This window comes from Haliotis asinina, chromosome 7 (assembly GCF_037392515.1).
Source record: "Haliotis asinina isolate JCU_RB_2024 chromosome 7, JCU_Hal_asi_v2, whole genome shotgun sequence".
NCBI classification, from domain to species: Eukaryota; Metazoa; Mollusca; class Gastropoda; order Lepetellida; family Haliotidae; genus Haliotis; species Haliotis asinina.
The window spans coordinates 35674962-35698150 of NC_090286.1; the positions used below are offsets into that span (position 1 = coordinate 35674962).

Consider the following 23189-nt stretch of genomic DNA (forward strand, 5'->3'; position numbering starts at 1 on the left):
AGTTACTAGGGAATGAAAAGCAGTTCAATAACTATAAGTAGTATTTATATATTATAATTTTAAGAATAATGTTTAGAGATTACTGTCAGGGTAGTTATAAAGACAGCAACGATGCATCCAACAGGCGATGGATAGCAATTTTGAGTCTCCTATAGCAATTAAAACATGACAGAAACGGAAAATCATTGATATGTCCATGGTATGTGTGACTATATGTAGTTCTAGTAGTTGACTTTCCATGATAAATGCGCTACAGGAAGTATGATATGGTTCATTTTGATTTAGAGCTATCCGCCTCTGTTTCCGGCAACATGGCATTCTACTCGGAGTTAATGACAATACCTTTCTCTTTCAACTATTTACTTAGTCTGTGTTTTAAGTTTCTTGTCATGTGCCAAGGTACCACATTCGCTCAGTTGAAAAAACAACACGCGAACTAGTCAAATAGAACATCATGTTGGCTGCTAGAAGTTTCATATGTTCAAGACACTTATGCACCTTGAAACAATTTGAAACCTTTGCTAAGGCCTTGATGCTGGTTACCCCCGACGAAATATCCATTCTCTCATAAGTCGTCCTAGAGGAAACTGAGAACGTCAATGCAAATGAATTCCATGTCTTGGCCATCCGCAGTCACAGATTCCGTTAGGTGTAAAGTCGCCGCGGACCATATTATGGCGATGTACTTTCTGTTGTTGGCAATATACAACTTGTTTGTTTATTGTATTGTATTGTCTTCCGTTAGTAAACAGTTTTAGATTCATATCTCTGACATTCTAGATGGTTTAACTGTGCTTCACTGGCAGGTTTTGAACAATTTACTTTTAGTTATTTAAAATTATTACTTGTTTTCATTTAAGATATGGCTGAAGTATTGCCGACTGTAACTCACTTCACGCTCTAGATCTGAAAATAATAGCAACTATAACCCATTACAGGGGTTACTGTACTACATGTATGTGATTGTGAAACATTGAATATGCGAGAACAGACTATAAAGCTGATGATTAAACAGTTCTACAATGGCATTGACTTTGGTTTTTATAATCCGCCAATATCACGGGATGGTGGGTGGTCCTTCACGAACACGCGCCAAATTAAAGGGAAGTGACTCCTGCTGCATCATTCAGTGGACAGATCAGTCGTATCGTTACGCCATCAACTCGGCATGGGCGTGTCAGTCAAATTTGCAGGAACATTTGATAACATTGTCAAATTTAGTTGACAGTGTTTAGTTATTTTGTGATATGATGTTTGTAATTGTTAGGTTTTTTTGTAATATGATCTGTTATTGTGTACATCAACGCTGTACCTTGTGATTCAAGGCAAAATCAACTGAGATCAGTGAATGTATTTAACTGGATAAAAAATCCCTGGAGGCGACACACTATCAGCAAATCAGTCTGGGCAGGGGTAACGAGTTCGTCAAAATACTGTGAACAGGTCAAAATGTGGTTAACCTGATCCAAAGAAATCGCTAGTCGCACTCAGAAAGTGGTTGCGCTAGAGCGCATGGGGTCACCAAGTGCACTCACTCGCTATCATGGCTTAGTCACTGACAGAAGTGTCTGCCAAAACTGACTTTAAGTGTCACCTGTATTGAGGACACAACTTGGCAGCGAGCTTACTGAGACAGTCGACGTTGTATATGGCTCGTCAAATGCATCGTAGCAAAAGTATTGATAACATTAACCGATGCTGATGTAAATGACAAATGTACTGGAACATGTTACTAAATTGGACTGGATTTGGACTTGATGCTGTGGAGTGATGGAGTAAAACAGTGACCTAAAAATCGTCTGCCGCAATAGGTTCCAGAACACCTCCAGACATAACCATTGATTTCTCCAATACAAACATGTTTAATTGCAGGGTCAAAACACTCTCCCTTCTGAAATTCCAGTCAGAGATTATAATTAAATCCTCGTACGTCCATTGGCGTGTACTAACCGCGGGCAGTGCATAAATATTGTATTTGTACATAGAGATGAAGTAGGAAGAAAAATGGTATTTGTACAGTGGGATGAGCATATTTGATCACGATAAAGATAAAGAAGCCGACATTCTCACTGTATTTCATGGGATAACTCATGTAGACACTGTACGCCGGTACACGGTAATAGGATGTGATGCTATCCCGTCCAACAGTTAGGAAATTACAGGATGGCGTTTGATCTACTGATTCAATAAGAAGCTATAACCGATTGAAAAGACTGGCGGGCATACGCCAGTTGTGTACACACGCTTGTCGGGTTCAATGGAGAGGGGGAGGGTGGCTGTTCACAATCGTCTCGCGCGACTCGTCTAACCGGTTACTTTGCATAGATAGATAGAAAAATGCTTGAGGATTTATGACAAGACTTTAACCGAGCACTGCCGAGCCCTTATCCCACTGAAACATAAGAGAGACGGGTACCCCGATTAAAAGAGGGGGCGGCTGATGACGTAAGATATTGGACACTAAGGCACTGGGAATGCTGACAGATTTTCCTGAACACCGACATGAATGACTTACCGTTCACCACGTCGTAATTATGTACATGAATAGAAACCAACAGAAGATTTCATTCAAGAGACGACTCGGTTCATACTAGCAGACGACGGATAAACGACCTGTCAAAAATCGGTAGGCCAGACTCCAAGATGGCGGACTGGGTAGCAGACGACACCGGAGTGTACGAAAACGGCCATTTCTTCAGCAGAGGCAGTTCGACCAGTAGTGGACGGTCCAGTGAAGGGGCTTCTGGGAGGAGGGACCACCGATTTAAAGCAGACGAGAACGAGAACCTGGACAGGACATCAGTAGGCAGCGGGGCCAGTGCTTCTTCCAGCGAGAGGGGAATCAGTCTTAGAGGTGGCAGCCAGCTGACTGAGGAGAGTCTAACAGACAGATACAGCGGGTACGTACTAGGCGTTCTGCAAATCAACCTTATTGAGACAGTTATAAAGGTCCGGGATTTAGCAATTTATGTACAGTTTCATATAAACGACAATAATCACAATTCAGATTCACACTTACCCCAGGGCTGTTTATTTACTTGTGACAATTATTAAATTATTCTCCATATTTATGTACATATACATTTCAGTAGTAATATTGGGTTATTTGAACGTTGAGAGTTATAAGACTGGGACACTGAGAAAATACAAGATAAAACTGCTTAGATATATACAGCGAGCTACTTTTATAAAGAACATGAATATAACGAATTTGCGAATATAAGAAACTAATTTTGGTCCTGAAAATTGAAGTCGAAACGTGAATAACGAACAATTGCCATAACGAAGGTCACTACGCAACTTTTCAGTCTTTGTGTTTACAATATATATGCAGGTAATGTGTGTCTAAATTCTAAATTCAGTAATATCATGTCTGGGCACATTTTCAAGCAACACGACATCAACAAAGAGAGTGAAAGAAAGGTATTATTGACCCCCGACACAATGGGCGACACAAAAGAACCTGCCCCTAGGGGAACAGGGGCAAGTGACTTGTCAATACATGGCCAGAGACAGAGCCACGAAGTGCCGGTAAAACAAGAATTTATTCTTGGTGTGGCATGTTTTGATAGGAAACCTGAAAACCCAGCTACAATACCGTATGGAATTACATAGCCTTGAGTAAATGTAGACATGGTCAGGGGCAGTCTAATTAACTTGTGATGACTTTTCTGAAAATACGTATCATTTATATATTTAAATTTATGCTTAGTGATTCCACGTTCATATGATAGTAAATAAGTGTCGCGCAAACCTTATTTAAAAGACAATAATGTTGTTATTTTCATCGGCCGAGATATATAGTTTATACCAATCCCCATCCCATCCAAGTATCGTGCTTTGATTCATACGACATATACTTGTTTCATTTTTTGTTAAATTTTGCAACGTTAATATTAAAAATAACAGGTACATTCCGTAACAGTGTTTAGAGATCTTTAACTCATCATTGGGACTGCTATCTCTTACTAAGACGTAACATATTACCTTTGTAGAACGGCTTTGAAATATGACAAAACTCATACAAACGTCTCAGTGTTGTAAAATACACCAACGACGTTATCGTTCACGCATAATAACATAGTAGAAAGACATGAACCCTGACGCAGTCTATGTTTGATATTGACAGTATCGCGATATGATCACTTTGTTGCGAGCCACACACAGCTCAACCCGTGACACATACATTCTGTCACGACATACCAGTCCTAATTCACTAGATGGTCATGTAAAGATAAACCTATAAGGTGAGGGCTAACGTGTATGCCAATATCAATATACAGGCCTAATAATCTCTCATCTGTTAAGATATATTTTATGATATGTTCAATTACATATTTTAGGTTCCATAAATACTTTCCATGATTTTTTGTTTGTTTGCGGTTTTCGTTGTGAATATTAAGGTTGCATCTGCTAAAGACTTGATAGCTACTGGGACACGCCTGTAACGCAGGGTGTGTAAATACACGGGATCTTCTCATCAAAAGAAATCACGTGGGGAGGCTCTGATCTGGAAGATATAATGTATTGTGTGGCTATTTTGGAATCAAAAGCGTCCAAGCCTACCTGTACATCGAGCAAAGAATGCACTTAAAGCGTGACTGACAAAGCTCCGGCGAAGTGTCAGCCTTTGAAAATTTTAAAAATAAAAACTTTAAAATCTTAAAATTGTAGCGAACATTCATGTTAATAAAGCAGACACGTTCTCGTTTCATTCAAGCATCACATAGAAGGATCTAGAACCAAGGTCCCATGATGTACAACGAATTCGAATATTATCTGCGAATGTGACATAATCCAATGAAATCTTCGCTAACCGTAGACAGTTAAAAAGTGATACTACCCGGTGTTCCAGAAAAGTGAGAATTTATCCTGCCGCACACGGTGATCAATAATTCATGGAAGCAGATCATTCGATATCGCAGGATAACCCTGGGTGCTGGCAATTACACAAGTATGTTTTAGCAGTAAAACGGTATTCATGATAATAGAAGTTCATTCTATTCTATTTACTTGAAGACCTGCATTTCATGAGATAAAGTTAGAACTGATCTTCAGTAAACCATGCTTGTCGCGACTAACGCGATCGGGTGGTCAGGTTAACTGACTTAACTGACACATGCCATGATATCCCAGTTGCGAAGATCGACGCGCATGCTTTTTGTGGCCTCACTGCTTCTTCCAGATTCGATTATCTACAGATCGCCGCAATACAGCTGGAATATTGCTGAGCGTGGCGTAAAAATAATTCACTCACTAGTCCCTTCATGTATGCTTTGGAGTTCTTCTCTTTTATGTGATTGAGCAGCCTTTGCATGTGTTTGTATCGGCGTCGCCGATAGGGCATAATAGAACATAACCTTTCCGCGAACACCTCGTATAATCTATATATGAGGGAGATTCACAAACACAACAGACGCTGCTTCTATGAACAAGAGAGAACGCCGATTTACAGTTTAGTATGAAAACGCTTCACTTAATCCTGGTTCTATATGATAAAATTTAATACAATATCGCCATTACTAACCTCTTTCCGCACCGACAAGCTTGCTCTGTTTCGCCCTGTTTTAAATGCCTCCACTATTGTCCTACTTGACTAGACATAAGGCATCACTCCTCAAACCCCCTATTCATTGAGCCTCATGTGTACGCTCTTACAGTAAAGACACCTGATACATACCTGGCTACTGTAGGGAATACTTCAGTCACAGGTGCCTCTTCTATAGAAACCGAATCAAGCGTTTTTCGGAGTGCGCCTATGAACCCTGGGGATGCAATACAAAGGGGGTTGTGTATTCTGCAAGGAGATGTTTTTAAACAGTACACGCAGAGTAAGCTGATTTTGTGTTCCGCGTTTTCTATACCATTGCTACCTGTAGAGAAGCAGACAAACGACCATCATTGTTTCTATGACAATGCTACTTGTAGAAAATGAGGTATGCGTTTTTCGTTGCTTCTGGTTCACTGTTACTGAGAGAGTGACACAAATTCATATTTCGCTTTTCCAGGCACGGTATTACTCGTAGTGAAACAAGCATGCACATTTAATGTTTTTACGGGCTCAGTTACTTTCAGAAAGGCAGACAGTCATACCTCATCACCTTAAAAAAACGCAGGCACACCTATTCCCATAAGTCTGTACTTGACCAACATATTTTGCCGTTTCATTGCCACAGAACCATAGACTGTTACACGCTAAAAGCGGCATAAAACCATCACCCACTCGCTAGACTATTAAACCTCAGACAGGTTTCGTTTTGTTAAGGAATACAACAGGAATATAGAAGAATACAACACTCTAAGAAACCTATGAACCCTTTTACAAACCTTCCACATTACAGGGGCGCTACACGCGACCTTGTCAGGTACCTGGTGGTGTTAATAATTAAACCCTTTGTATAACATCTGACACAGTTTCCTCGAGGCACTGCAGAAATGCATATATATGGTGTTGCTAGTTTCTACGTGCTCATAAATGTCATATGACATGTGCATCATCTGTTGCTTTAGCTATGTACAAAGACTGTATGTACTGTATAATTACATTGTAATATTTCAACGGATTTCAAACACCAAAGACTTTCTCGTACCCTTATTCATATCATGGCATAATATTGACGTTAATGCTAAACTCTTTACACGCCATTGGTAACGCTAAAAGTATAATTCTAAGATTCTGAAATTTCTTTTTCATGTGGATAATTGCGACTGGTTATTCTCTGGCACTGACAACACGCATTTTCATGCATGTGTATGTGATGTTACCAAACATATTTGTGTTTTTATGTTTATACCATAATTCAAACTATGCGACGTTTTTATTGGTTTCGATAGATCTACTGCTTTGAATTGGTGATCGTGACACCGCTTTTCGTCAACACTCGGTGTTGTCATTATTTGCTAATAATTCATAAACATAACTTTATACTGTATTCAGAATCATTCATTTATCCCAGATTTCTAATGAGGAAGGAAATGGTTTGTGGCTAATTTGTGCGTAAGGCAAGCATGTTCAGTCAGTGTATCAGCTCATCAAGCAGTTGGTCATCTCCCTGCACCTGGTGTATTGTCACCGTCCTTAAGGGTAGCTGGAGCACTGATTCTGAAAACTTCAGCGGCTTATATCAGACGCTCCTTAGATACAACATTGGACTACCTGCTAGGTTAAACATGTTAACTTAAAGTGCCCATGTCCTCTGTGTTAAATCTCCCCACCCCCAGACAAATTGCCGCAATATTGATTTTAACTTAGAATTCGTCTCCTTAAGCAACACTACTGGACAAACTATATGTGGCGTGCAATTGTGCAGCAACAAATGAACTTGATTATTGAGAAAACTCCTCGCAATTGCATTTTTATTACAAAATTATACTATCGTTTATAATGAGTACTGGGAGATCTAGGAGAATATAATGTAATACATAATGTAAACACTACAATTTGTAAGATCCTCAAAATATTTGTTACTGAAGTCAGTGCGTTCTTTGATGTAAGAAGAGGCGATAGGAACACCAGTGTAAAGACTGGTAATGCTGCGCCAGTTGAACATCGATTGTTTTACCATGAATTATTAAATAGTTTTGTTAGCGAGGGTTCAGACAAGGTTGTAACCTCAGTCCAGCTTCTTCGGCGATGCATGCTTGACAACAGTTCTGGTTGGCGGTATTTCGCATGACGTGTTGATTCAGGTAGTCTACTAGCACCTTTAAATCCACACAGGGATCACATAAGGTCAGTATTAGTAAATATGGAATCGTGCTCTACGTCTCGGTTGTAAGTGTATAGGGTTATTGTAAAAACCACGAAGTTGACACGTACGCAAGATGGTCAGTTTTACTGAGGCTCTGCGTGACTGAGGCCGAATATCCCCCAAACGATGCTATGTATGTATGTATGTATGCATGTATGTATGTGTGTGTGTGTGCGTGCGTGCGTGCGTGCGTGCGTGCCTATGTGATTTTTTGTTTTGTATAAAATCGTGTGATTTAGAATGTCGCAATGCACATTCAACATGTTCATGATATTATATCATTCATAGTACACAGCGTACACAATCGGCAGTGTGTGAAAACTAGTCGAGAGGCCAAGTTTGGGAAGCGTCAGAGAGAACCTCAGAGAAGTATATTCGTATATGTTATGAAAAGTACTGCGCGAGTACATATTCTGCAAACATCGAATATCAACGCTTACTGACATTCATTATTTTCATAATAATAATACATCGCTAATGATCAGAAGAGTGAGAGAGTGAACACCTGAAGGTAGATCACCACATTGGACACAATATGTATAAAGACTTACAGTGCTTTAACTAATGCATGGAACTTAATTCAATTTGGATTTACACCATCCCTTCGGCCGCTCGCGATTGTAGGAAAGGTTTAGCCGAAGGTTAAGGTAATAAGAATACTACGATTAGAAGTCTGGTAAGTTTAAATTAAACTTCGAAAGTTTTGGAACTAATAATAATAACCAGAGGAGAAAAGATATAATGTTAGAAAGTATATTTTTATCTTATAATGTACACCTGTAAAAAACGTGTGTGTTTTGCAAAGACCAACTGAATGTGCCAAAGCTGTTAACACCATTAGTGATCTATCAATGCATTTGCATCTCAATTCTCAATGTAGCTCTCATAATACTCCACGCTTAAATATGTTATGAATACCAATACGCCTATTTGTATGTATGTGTTGAAATGGTAATCGGTGTGTGCTGAAAGGTCAACTATGTGTATATATACAGCCACTCAAGAGTTTACAATGAAGTGTGACAGCCAGTACATGCACTATTAAGAATACCTTTGTGTGATGTATTTGCATATATTTGTTTTTCAACAATAACGTCTTTAATAAAACGACGAACGTATAGTGTTTACGGTGGCTGTGAATTTGGCTTGACATTGCTTCTAGGACAACCGTACCGTTATATTTACCTTTTACAATTCCCGTACGTAATGTTGGTAACACCGGGTGTCATCACTCCATCTATATAGTTATTGCTGAGCGCGTTATAGAATCTGTATTTCCCTTATTGTAAGTCTGTTCGTGCTCTTATGACCGATATACATAAATGAATTCCCTGCGTCATTACCCTACTTGTCGATGCTAATAACACCGTTTTTCAAGATTCAAGACTTCTATTCAGTATCCGAGGCCTCCAGCCCAGAGTACTTGTGTACATTGCTATACCTATACCTGATAACACCGCTTTGCGTCAATGTGTAAGGCGATATTAGGAACTTTCAACTGGACTGACAAGTCTGACAAATGTCAATACATGTACCCTTTAGATTTCCAGTGTCAAGTTTGATATATTGAGGCAGTACACGTTTGAGATGTGTTGTTATTGATACAATTTTCATGCACAGACATAATTCTCGTGACTATCGGATGCTGAAGTGTTAAAACATTAGCCAGGGGTCGAAGTTTGATATTCCTGTAGTATGTGTTAATCACACAAAAAAATCATGTATATGTTTAGAGTTGTTTTTGGATAGTAACGTGTCGAATTAAAATAAAATGATTATTAACCATGTACAGCGACAAGCAACATCAACGCGATGCATCAAAAGGCCATTTTCTATTTAAGTTCACTTGTGAACATACTTAATGAATATTTTGGAAAATCTGTCACTTTAAAACGACTTCCATGAGCGACTGAAACGTCAAAACCACGTCTCGAATATCGGGTCTCTAGTGTATAAAAGACAAAATGCAGGTAACATCTTTCTCTGGTGAGTGAATGAGTCACACTTCGCAAGACGACTCATTCGGTCTCCCGTTTAATACATTAAACCAATAACATACATGAAGCATATCTATGGACATGAAAATAGGGGGGAAGGTTAGGAATGTACAATAATGGTGTACATGTATATAGAAATCTGCAAATTAGTAGATCAACAGAAAATTCCTTCCTTAATCTTCAGTGAGTGTAATATATTAACTCGGAATAGGAGAAACTATGCGTCATCACTGTTAGAGTGACACACCTCCCAAACCCCTGCTGTGAAATCGGTTGTGGGTGTCATTCTTACCGATCCAATACATTATCGTGTAAATATGAAAGTCTAATACCAAGTATTTAATGATATACCGACCCCACTTCCCACATGTGTAATGTACACACTCGTCTCTGCTATTGACAAAGAAAAGTGCTACCTATTTCATACAAAGCCCCTTAGTCACCGGTACAATAGAATAACAGTTATCTGTTTGCGGAGGCGATTTGTATCCATTCATATGAAACACGAACGGCTTTCCTACACATGAATTTACATATATGTACACTCACCGTGTGAGAACCTGTTAAGATTAGACACAAGGTTGTGGGAATTGGTCCAGGTAGCTACTGTCTTTTGCACCTGAAAGGTAGGTTTCTTAACCTTTACCTATTGACGTGTATGATTTGTGAAATAATGTGTATCATTTATGATATAATGTTTCCGTTTTCTATTATGTACAGTGTATGTTATTTATGTGAATTATTTGTGACACAATACACGTGTGTATTGCAATGCTGAAATGTACAAGTTGAGAGTTGGCAATGGATGCTGGAGGGTGTGTAGGGACGATATTCCCGCATATATACACAGGGGACACTACGGAGATAACACTTACCTACATCGTTGATGATGAGGATGACAGGTAAGGCATCAAATTCAGAATAAGTTCTTGAATGAGTATAGGTTCATACCACGTTTAGCAACATTCCGCGGTGGGAGATTTGATTGCACAGTTTTTGCGGTAAAGACCCCAACCCATAACCTCTTGGCTATACCACCTCTTGGCTATACCACCTCTAGGCTATACCACGTCTTGGCTATACCACCTCTGGGCTATACCACCTCTAGGCTATACCACCTCTAGGCTTGATTTCATAGGCGTGTTATGTCAATCCTGCTTTAAACAGCCGGCAGTACAAGGAGGTTGCGTCATAATCATTGGCTTGTCCATATAAGTGACTGATACTACTTACCAGATGGAAGGTGTCACAGAGATAGTTCACTCTCAGTTAGCGATTGAAAACAGCTGAGAGTATGCGAGTGTGGTGCTTCTCTACATAGTGACAAAGGTGACTGCATGTACAAATACAGATGAGATCTATTAGTTTGTTCCTGCGAAATCAGTCAGTGACGTCTCGAGTTGCTTTTGGATTCTGTCCAGGTTGTTTGTAAGATTATGTCGAATGGTAAGAGTGTTTATGTTCAGACAACCAGCACACATCTGTGTGCAAACTGCGAGTTGCGGATGCCAATGATAGGACAGGCCATGCTTGCCATGTCCACGAACACCCGGTATCATCAGTGATTTCAGCCATCATGTCAGTTTAGGTCCATTTTATACTTTAATACATGTTATGCACGGTATGTTGCCGTCCAGAATCGAGGATGTTTGGCGTTATTATTATTATAAATGCAAATATGCAACTGTTAAGCTTCTGAATGAAGTCTACAAACAGGACAGCCTGGCAGCTTAAAGCAGTTGTTCGAAATACAAACGAAAAACAAATAGAACATAAACGAGTCCTTTATAAGATTAAGTAGATTATTTCCTTTAAATAAATCACATTGTCATGGTAACGTGGAAAACGAGAGAAAAAGAAACAAATTAAATCCATGATCCTTCGCCATAATGAAAATGGATTGAGACAGTTCTCGATATAACAACGTCATTGACATGTATATTTGGATTTAAAACATTACAATCCACGAGTCACACCTATGTTGACATACTACCTTGTTAGCATCTGGTTATCGTTAAAGAGACCCACGTAGGAATGTGATGCCCTCCCATGCTAAGGATCTTATAAGGCGAGACCCCCGGGCAGTCGGTCTGACATTTTCCTCACGAATTACTTCATCATTGTATCTGTCTCCTGTGAGTTTACATGTATACTAATCGAGACGCGTGGTTAAGGCATATTTATAAAGAGGGCCTTACATGGTGGATGGAAAGCTGAGGTCAAGATGGCCCGAAAATACTTATCACGGTAAGGACTGTAGAATGGTTGTCTGTTTGACTGGAGAATGAAATTATACTATCTTTGTGTTTGGTCATGTTCATATATCGTATAGAAAGTGTATAATTGTATGAAATGAACACAAGGACTCTTACATATTTTTTCAAAGATGAACTAGATGTGCTTTAACTGTTATGTCTGTTAGTGGGCTATCAGTGCAACTCAAAACGCACTGTATCTCACTTAATACACCATACTTCAAAACGTTTTAATTTACAGTACGTCTATGATGTGTACATGTGTGAGATAGTAATTTGTTAAATTGCTGTTTCATTCGAGAGGGAAATTATGTCTTAATCATATTCCTGCTTAATCCATTTGACTAAATGTTAATTGTGTGTTGGTTATTGGTAGTTATTCTTCTATTTCTTCTGTGGTGTAGTTTGCTTAAAGGATATTATTTTGATTTTTTGACAGATTGTGAGATGCATATGCCTTTCGATATGCATATACCGGGCTCGAATTTATCTCTTATTTTGTGCGTCACATCATTTGACCTCATGTCGGTCTAACGCTCTGTTAATAATTTTTGTCTTAATAGTTTTATCATGTCCATATTTCAAAAACCTACAAAGAAAATCAACAATGAGATACAAGTGCCCTTAAATATACCTTAGAGAAACAGGTCACTACCAACGAAATATCATTTTAAAACCACACAACAAATCAGATTTCCAAATTTGCGGACAATTACTCGCATGGAATAGAGACGAAGTGTATAGTCAGCGTGTTTACACAACCTAGATCTGGGTCACGCCTATAATACTCCATCAGTCACGACTGTGTCACGTACATAAATCTAATATTCACGGCAGTTCACTGGAAACCTGTTTCCATCCATCACATGGTCGCAGCAATAAACGTCCACGTTGTCCTCTACATATTAGGAACAAGGACGAATGGTGTACTGAAGCATAAAGTGTGCACAGACACAGAAAATCTCAACATTATATACCGTAACTATATTGTGTAATGGGTTTAGCATCTTCATTAACAGGTTACCATAAGTAGTAATATTCTTGTTTTATATACGTGTTAATATGTTCATTCATATCTGACCAGTAGTCTAGCTGAAGGTTGGTTCATCGCTGCGATAGCCATTTTATGCCCAAATCAAGGTAATACTTGTTGTTACTCTGCCTGAGACACTGCTTTAAGGAATCTCAGTGGTCGTCAGTTTATCGAGGGTTTTTTTCTGAGTGAGGTGTATATGCTATACCGCACACCGAAAGTGTGTGCACGTCCCTATAGAAGTGCACTCATTATCCCCTTCCACACTCTCCCCTCCCCATTATCAGCTCATCAAATATTATTTCAATCACCTACATCAGCCATGTACAAAGTAATACAGTATGTTTAGGGAGACATAAAGGGTGAGCATGCCATGTGACGTTTTGACATGCCTCCTCAGTGATTCCTAGATAAATTGCTGCCTCGATATGTAGTATGTAGTAGTCATTTTATGTGAACATGGCTCTGTGTTGCAAAATGTAGTGTTGCTAATGACGTAATTGAAAGTTTTAAGACGCACTGGTAGATATATGACAACAATGTGTAATCAGTTTCTACATTGGCAATGAAATGTCACTTACGGAATAGAGAATAAAGGCAACAGTACTCATTCCATAGTCATAGGAATATTAGCTTTAATGGTAAATGCAGAGCTCGTTGCATGTTTCCGACTTACACTTGAATATGTGTGTATGAATTACAAATATTGTTGCTATCATCTGACACGTGAAGTCCATTTTTCGATTACTGCTATAACATGTGCACCTGTTTATGTATGACTAACAAATGATGTTAGTATGTCCTATGCCCTGTCATAAACACATGCAGAGGCAGTCAGTCACGACGGAATCTTGAAATAGGGAAACCCTTCACATGTCTACATAAAATGTTTTTTGAACAAACTCATTTCACTTGACCTGGTATTGTTTATAATGGGTTCTAAAATACCTGATACGGCATTATATTCCACAGGCAACTTTTCATACATATCCGATCTCGACTTTGACCATTATCATTCCTGGAAGCTTTTAGTCTAGTACTACGAGTCTTACAATTGAATCGTATTGTAGAATGGATTGCTACAGTGTGTGTTAGACTCTCAACAGGCAGGATCAATTCGCTGAAATAGATCAGACTGCACACAGAGCAGCTCCTTGGCTACCTCAAACAATAGACTTACCAACAATGGATTGTTATCAGCGGTAACATACTTTATGACGTAATATATTGATTCAAGTTGAACTTCTATTGTCACCTAAACTTTGTTACTATGGAATGTCGTTGTAGAAAAGACATTTGTGCACAAGATTCTGGGACAGAAATATGAAACTATTTTTTTCAATAACTGGCATTCTTTACCCACGAATTCGTTTATATGTGTTATTGTGTTAAAAAATGTTATTTTTAGTATAATGTAGATTTTTTTAAAAACTGTCATTTTCGTATTTGTAAATTTTGATGAATATTCACAAGGACATCATCACTTTCAGGTGAACAAAAATGCACAAAAGTACCACTTCCAACCACCTCTCTGACATTCTCTCTCTCTCTCTGTGTGTGTGTGTGTGTGTGTGTGTGTGTGTGTGTGTGTGTGTGTGTGTTTCCCTGTCTGTCTCTGTCTGCCCCCTCTTTCTATGTCACTCTCTTTGTATCTTTCTGCCTCTCTCTGTTTCATTCTCTTTCTCTATGTGTCTCTCTCTGTCTTTCTCTGTCTAAGTGTCTTTCTCTGTCTCTATTTATCTTTCTCTCAGTCTCTCGCAGTCCATATGTTTGTCTCCACCTCTCTCTCTGTTTTCTGCGGTCTGGACAGGACACACTTTATGCATATGTAGGGCGGTATTATCTGCGTTAAGTCTTCTACAATCTAGTGTTATTCCAACCGTGGACTGGATTGTGTATTGTTCCGAAAACATCGTTTACTCTGCTGACTTGACAGGAATTGTGTCTCTTGTTTTCCAAGTATCTGTTGAAACTTGAAATGTCTGCAACGTCACAATGTACCAAATGTGAGCATGTGTGTCTCTGTTACTTCAGGGATACTCTACAAGATATAGGCTCCCTGGTTATATCGATCTATATGCTTCATCCGAATGTCCAATTTAGTCTCTCTGTTCAGTTAACCTCCTCCTGCCTTTAAGTATTTGAAGAAAAGACGATATACGACTGCTCACTTACATTTAGTAGAAAGACAATGGTCTATATGAAACTACAAGAACAATGTTTGGAGAAAAATCATTATAATGAGGAAACCATGTAAGTATATTACAAAAGCTCCACAGAATAGCTAAAGAGTTGCAGACTGAACATGTTGTCTACCCTCGATCAGCACTCACAGTGTTGTTCAACAAGTGATCAGATATAAAACAAGTAAACTTTTGACTGTAAGGTCACAAAATAACATGAAATACTACATGTGCTTAATACTAAAGAGAAATCGGGACGCTACAAGGATATATTCTCCATCCTTACCGATTTGTATCGATGACAAGATTTGCATGAAGGTAATACTGTCTCCTGAAACAACTCCTGTTATTCCCAAGGGCATCTTCGGTCGCCCATCACTTCTGGTTTAGGATAACTTTTAACTGGTGTCAGTAGCTCTTTAAGTTATCAGACGTCACAGTCTACAGCATATACATGGTCCAGCCTAAACAATTAGTCACCAAACTATGTGTCCCTGGGTATAGTGAGTCTAAAGAAATTGTGGATTTTGATCTATTCCCATATGAAGTCATTGCTCATTCATGTAGTAAATTACATGAATCAGTAAATTGCTTCCACTGCTGAATAGCACCATCCATTTCCCCAGCAGCATCCAAGTCAATGCATTGTAGTGTAACGCTCCCAGCTCAGCCAACCGCGACACTGTCACATACATGCATACCTATCATCACAAGCCCTCGTGAGTGAATAGTCTCTAGTGGTTGTCTCATGTGTGACGTGAACAGGACAAAATCCTCGGGCTTGACTTCACAAGTCCGTAATAAAAGAGGCTGGGATATTTATTACATATCGAGGTATATTTGTTTTGTTCAGTGGCTCGAAAAAGGTTGCATAACTCAGAGTTTATCCCCCGACACCGACACCCGTCGATGTCAACTAGAGTGCTTTTCTAGACCCTGGACGAGATTTATTTACTCGGTGAACAAAGAACAGTTCTGGTCAGCTGAGTTTTCGCCCTCGTGCCTATTATACCCAACCATGGTTCAGCAGTAAGCGGTACAGCCCAGACTCATACGTCTGCTCATCTCGTCTGCTTACACTTCTCCAGCAGACGACAATATGAGCGGTGGAATTACTTTGCTGCGAGTTGTTCATTCCGAATCAGGAAAAGTGGTCTTTATTAATGGATCAAATCGTACGGTATCTGGTCATCATGGATTAACAGGAATGAGACGGGCAGAGAGTAGCTTTGAGGCGATACGGCCGAGGAAATATGTTCCTTTTCACGCAAGCAGCAGGAGTATGAACGACCTGAGGTGAGCTGACAGGTTTTTACCGTTTAGAAGATATCGGGTATCAATGTACTGGTTGCTCTTATCTGAACCTTTGCGGTGCTGTATACTCGTCTAGGGCATCAGTTGTATTTGATGTACTTCCTTTGTGAAATACGTACCGTATAGGTACAAGTATTCACGCTGACATTTTGTTGCATTCATCTGTATTATGGTTACGCCTACAACGTGTCTATGTAAATATTATACATGTACCACTGAAAATCAGGAATGGCACTAGGTGTTAAACACGTCATCAGCTTGTGTCTAACTTATGCAAAGAGTGAGTCAGAGAGAATAGGTTTATGCCACTTTAGCACTTTTCCAGAAATATCACTACGGGGACACCAGATATGGGCTTCACACATTGTACCTATGTGAGAAGTCGAACCCGGGTCTTCGACATGACGAACGGAAGGCTTAACCCACTAGGCTACCCCACCGCCCCATTACGTATGCAGATCGGTATATTGTTTCATTGGCTTGGTCCATCCCTGTAAAGCAAGAAGCATATTCCTATTTCTACACATGAAGTGGTATTAAGGCGTTACCTGTCACATGTATCTACACTTAACCTGTATTTGACGGGTAACCACAAAGGCATAAAAATCTGTCATAATTAAACATTCGACGACAAATTTACACACCCCAGAACATGCGTTGAAAAGAGTATATAAATATCGTATGAATAGGTTTGTCGGGAAAAGACTTTCTCAAAGGGAATGTATTATCTGAAGTATTCTTACTAATAAAACTGGTTCCGAAATAGGCTTCAAAAATAGTCCTCTATACGTGTTTAGTGACCCGTAGAATTTTTTCTGCGTTGCACTGATGTAGAACCCCCCTTATCACAATCCTCACATAATAGTTCTGATGTATGGCTCTATGTCTATTGATGTATATTCAGCTCATGAAGTTGGTATTTATGGCAGCGTTTGAATGACGCCTTTCATCCGTCTATGCTTGAGTGCATTTGGGTATCAACAGGGCTTTTTACCTATACGGTTTCAAATTACTGATCCTGTCAATTTCTTTTTATTTGACAAGCTCTGAAATATATGGAGACCAGTGTTATTGTATCAAGGGTGAAATCTTGAATTACGAGACATGTTGACGTGCAGTGATATCTTCCTTTAAGGTAGAATGGCTTTTCCGGATGTATATTAATACCATTCACTGATTACTAATACTTACGCGTACACACCCTACTGCGATTACACACATGGGAAAAGGGCCGTTGCATGAAATACTGCATCATTTCACGTGGGAGGGCCGAGACTATAACGTAATCATACTATTTAATGATACCACGAATTCACAAATTGCACCGGTAGGGGGTGTTCAGCATGAAGGGTGATTGCTGAAACAGCCAAGCGACCCACCAAGGGTCTGCCATCGCTGAAACCTAAGTCTGCAATAGGTGTAGCTGCGACAGGAACACTTTACCCATGAGCTAAATGTAGTTCTTGTTCCAGATAACTGCGCTACGACGTTGTGTGGGTTGATATGGTCGTCGTAACGTTTGGGATACAATACAATACAATACAATACAATACAATACAATACAATACAACACAACACAAGCAATACAATACACATTAACGCAACACAATACAATACAATACAACTGTACATGTTTTAAACAGGGCATGACAGACTGGGGATTTGCACCAGCGAATATTAATGGACACAGGTCGTTCTGACGTCAGCTAAAATACTCTCCTCTACGTAAACCTGACTTTCTGTTGTGAAAACCCATTCATTTTACTGACACGTTAGTCACGTTGGCGATTGGTAGGACACAAGTGGTAGATGAACACCTTAAGTCAGTACCGACAACTGGTCAGCCTGTCCTAGGTGACATGTGAACAACAGCAGTTCCTGACTTTCCAGCGTGACCAGAACAATTTACCCGCACCACGGGGAGTGATGCTGAAGACATCATGCTCCAAGAAAACACGCATTATTAGAATATGATCTGCAATGGCCCACAAAGGCTTTTATATACATATACTCGTACATGGAGATCGTAGGAAAGGTTTCATGTCAAAGTGACACATTTGTAAGTTAATGTTAAGGAACGTCTGACATAGCTTAATTCTTACTTATCGGCTAACGTATTGGATTAGGTAACCTAATTGAATATCTGTGAATGGAATCATTGTTAACGGAGAGCAGCCTTTAATAACGCTTCAGTTGGTGGCTGTAGTAGACATGGCTGAAGGTAATGCTGGTTAGGGCTTGTTTGTGTACCTGTTCCTCAAAAAGGTCACACGCTATGTCGTCCTTTATCCAGTATTAGTGCGCGACATGGGCGGTATAATTATTAAGATATCAAGACACCATATGATTCATAGAGATGTTCTCACTGACTGATTTAAATGCTACAGTACATTGTAGTTTATCTCCATTCTCATGTCTAATGGAGTGAGTTTATTGCACCATATTATTGATGTATCATTACAATATTATCAGATGGGTGACTGTCTGGTACACTATTATAAAAGCCACGAGATGCCGTGTCACTGACTGACAAAGAACTGATAGAATATCTGGTTAGGAAGAATATATATTGGTGTATTCGCCACTTCATTGATATTAATGCATAATGATTTGGAACAAGTCGATACATTCCCAAATTGTTTAACAGCTAATGAATGTTGGGAATTTGGTCAATAGTAGTGTTCTGGTTGTTACCTAACTCTGATACTCCTTATTATGATCCAATATCTGTGCTTCAATATGTTCAAAATTTACGTTGAGGCGTTTGGTAAGATAAATACGACCTGTTCTGTGGTCCATATGGGCCCATGGGTGGATGAACCTATGTTTGTTTATGTTCATAGAGACAGCATAGAAAAGGTACATTAGCCCATGGGTCCTCTCGTGACCATTGAACAACTATATACCTGTAAGCCCAACCTTCATGATATCAGTGCATACTGACTTGGAACACGTGAAAATATCCCTAACTGTTCAGCAGATGGTATGGCGTCTTTGTATGATATCTTGGTATGGAGTGGCATACAGGCTGGATGTTGGGGAATGTCTTTGTTACGTCTCCAAGGAGCAGGTACAGACAAGACAACAAGACAAGTGGCTTGTTATGCATTGCTGTTTGCTGTAGGTGACATTAAACAAGTGATTGTTCTGCCCTTTGGTACCCCGTTTCATACATGCGGTAAGTATGAGCACAAAAACACTCCCATAATCCTCCCATAAAAATAAGACCATTATGAAAGTCCATTCTTGGGCAGCATGTGCTTATGAATTACCATTAGGTAGTGAGATGTCACCAGGTGTTCGGGCAAAAGTGATCCATGTGAATTGAGAGGCATACGCAGGGTATATTTAACTTCACTGAGGCTATCCAACTTGTTTTAATTAAAACCATGCTGTCAAATGTCCAGAAACACGTGTTGTTGATTTCGCTCTCTCACTGTCTTGACTCTAAAGGTATAGGTGGTATGCTAGCTTTCAACGCCCATCTCCGCCCATAACACACCCACACATCAATCTCATGTCATCCCTGTACAACACAACCATCTTGATCTTTATTTGCCGTTTTTATTGCCTACATTAAATATCTCGCCGACACACTCTCTCAGTGAAGATCCTTGTTGATACAGTTCGCAAAACACCAAGGTATTTCAAATATGTAAGATTTGTTTCATAACAGCCGCGGCGTAACAAAATGCATTGTAAACGTGATAAACCTGTTTTTTCTCCTGCATATCATCTGATGTCCCAGTTTTCTTTTAAAGCATGGGCGTGCCTTAACAATAGGTAAAATAGATTATGTCTATGAAAGAGCAGAATGACCTGGCCCAGTTTCACCGCATATGTAAATACGTTTCAAATTCCTTCTTCAGCAAACTAGGTTAAGCAGTCTAGTGGTGGCAAGTTAATGTTTTCTTGAAACGGTTCAGCTATTTATCATTCTGCATGTTTGTCACTCGGCTTGACAATTTTTTTCTGGATGCCATGTGGAGGGAAATAAATTGTATTCATTATCTCCGTAGCCTCAGGTATAAAACACATCTCCAAAATGCTTGGCTTGTGACGAACCCTTTTAAAATAAGGTATAACCTAAACACTAAATAAGAAGAACTAACTGCCAACTTGTAAAGACCTTTGTTAGCTGCCACATGAAGCCACTACTGTTGTAATGGCTGTCAGATATTTATATGGTGTGAATGTTGTTTTGTCTTTGTGAGCAAAATTGAAGCTCTGTTTAAGTGTCATGTGTATATTAGAACCGGCCCAGTGTTTGCCTAGTAGCAGAAGCAGTGGTTCAGACCCGGTGTGATGACACAAGTACCCGGTGGCCAGTTTCAGAATTCAGTTTAAAGTCTAGTCTGACGGCATGTAGCAAGTGGATGCTGGGGTCATAGTTTCCCTGGCTTACCAACAGTGAATTATGATTCGCCAACAATTTATTCAGCAACTTGTTTGGCACAACAGGATCTTATTGTAATCTTGTAACACTATAAGTGACAGTTTCAGTTATATATTGTCACATAAGCAAGGCAACCGGAATACGGTCAGAATGCGAATGACCACATTGGCCAGAACATTACATATCTGTTACCCATCAGACGGTCGTAGAAAGGCTTAACCTCAGCTATGTCTTCTTTCAGAATCAACACGAACGGGTCGGCTCCACGGATTCCACCTCAGGACCCCATCACAACCGGCAAGATGAAGAAGCCAGCTCCGAGTGTGCCTTCCATCGTAACATGTAAGTTGACCATGCAACGCGATGTTAAACGCTATGTTTAGAGGAATTATTGCGGTGGTCGCTGGGTTTCAGATACCTGCAATATACGTTCGAATGAAGAGTTTATATGTAACGTGTCGGCTTCTTTGACGTTATTCCTTAAGGTCGAAAAGTTTTGATTCGCGATTAGATGCTCCCCAGCGCGAACATGTGCTATATATATATATATATATATATATATATATTGAGTCAGTGAGTGAGTTTAGTTTTATGCCACTTTTAGTAATATCCAAGCAATATCACGACGGGGTATACCAGAGAAGGGCATCACACATTGCATCCAAGTGGGGAATCGAACTCGGTCTAAAGCGTGATGCACAGACGCGTTACCTTTTCAGCTAACCCGGGAATGTAAGAAATGTGTGAAGTGCTAACGCTGAAGTACTAGTGATATTCCCGTGCTGATAGTTTCATCAATGTGATAAACACTGAGAGCACTACACTACGTACAGTCTGTTCAAGATGACCCACGATGGCATATCTGAAATTACGTTCAAGCCATCCCACTCACTCACCCTTCAGAAACTGTATCTGCTAAAGGGTCTGCTGCATGATGTAGCAAATGATCCACAAACTGTAAGATCGAAATTATGTGTCGAAATGAACTTATTTGTGATACTTAATGAGACAGATAGTTATAAGTAAAAGTTACAGGAGGGCGCAGAATTTCTGCATAAATACAGAAATTAAACTTAGTCTAACAAGAATGAAGACAGTTGTGCATATTTATTTATGTATTTCAGCTCCTGTGGATTCTATCCCAGAGGAAGACATAACGATACCGAACGACGGTTGTCTCCACAACTTCACCGCCGATGAGATGGCCACCTTCTTCCGGTACATGCGCGTTGAAGACAGGCTCATCAACCACATGCATCGGAAAGGCCTTGATGGCAAGAAGTTTTCTCGCCTCAAAGACTCCGAAATGGACGCGCTAGGCCTGAATAACCCAATCATCAGATACTTCAAAGAAAGAAGCGTGAAAAGGACCAAGGGCAGGATGCCTTTTCTACTGTGAATCGAATCCAAAGGACAATATAACTCTCAGGATATGAATATAACGTGAGCTGTAAACCCGGAAACCACATGCATGTTCCTGCTCAGGACATTGATGACATGACCCGTTCAACCACAATTATGTGTTCATCTTTGTGAGAAAGAGAACTGTTTCGGGTGACTGCTGTTGGTGATGTCTACCAAACAACTGTTAACATGTGTATCCTTGCACAGAACCTGGATATATTTCATATATGTTTATGTTTCGGGAAATCATCATAAACATAGCATCAGATGTCGTACAAATGCCCATTTGCATATAATAAATATAGACATTTGAAATATTTCATTCCATAAATCCCATGTGTTTAAGTATATTCACAATACGCAAATATCATAAGGTCATTATGTTTTCTAAAGAGTCCAATGGTGATATCAGGCAATATTCAGGTCATGCATCTTTTTCAGTTATGACAATTGTGGACAGGAATTATGGATAGCACTGAATGTTGAATTGTACATAAATCATATGCAACTTCAAATCAAAATTATCAGTCCTCATTACATATTGTGATATTTATCCTCGATTGAACGTGTGTGTAATCTATGTATGTATGTATTTATCGAGAATATATCATTTTCACGGATGAATTTATTGTTACCAGTCGTAATGAAAAGACGCTCCGAACTGCTGGGGATAGTTTAACTGAGTGACGATAAGGGAGCGGTGTCCATTGTGAAATGAGAAATGTGAAATGAAAAAACCAAGCTTACCAGTGGAAACAACAAACAATGTCAGCAAACAGCGCAATTTCTTAAATGAACTCCAAGGTTTAATTGAGTCTTTTGTGTTGTGTTTTGTACAAGCGTTGTCGAGACTCTT

The 23189-nt window shown here is 39.5% G+C and overlaps 1 protein-coding gene across 2 annotated transcripts; it reads left to right on the top strand.

Moving 5' to 3' along the window:
- Window positions 1–2243: 2243 nt before the first annotated feature.
- Window positions 2244–22955, top strand: LOC137291787 (uncharacterized). Of its 2 annotated transcripts, none has more exons than XM_067823314.1 (3): window positions 2244–2900; window positions 21171–21271; window positions 22054–22955. In XM_067823314.1, exons 1-3 carry the CDS (start codon window positions 2644–2646, stop codon window positions 22326–22328), a joined length of 633 nt encoding a protein of 210 aa, XP_067679415.1. In that variant the 5' UTR covers window positions 2244–2643; the 3' UTR covers window positions 22329–22955. The 2 variants fall into 2 exon arrangements, with proteins under 2 accessions (XP_067679415.1, XP_067679416.1); XM_067823315.1 differs by lacking the exon at window positions 2244–2900 and adding an exon at window positions 15950–16515.
- Window positions 22956–23189: the final 234 nt, after the last annotated feature.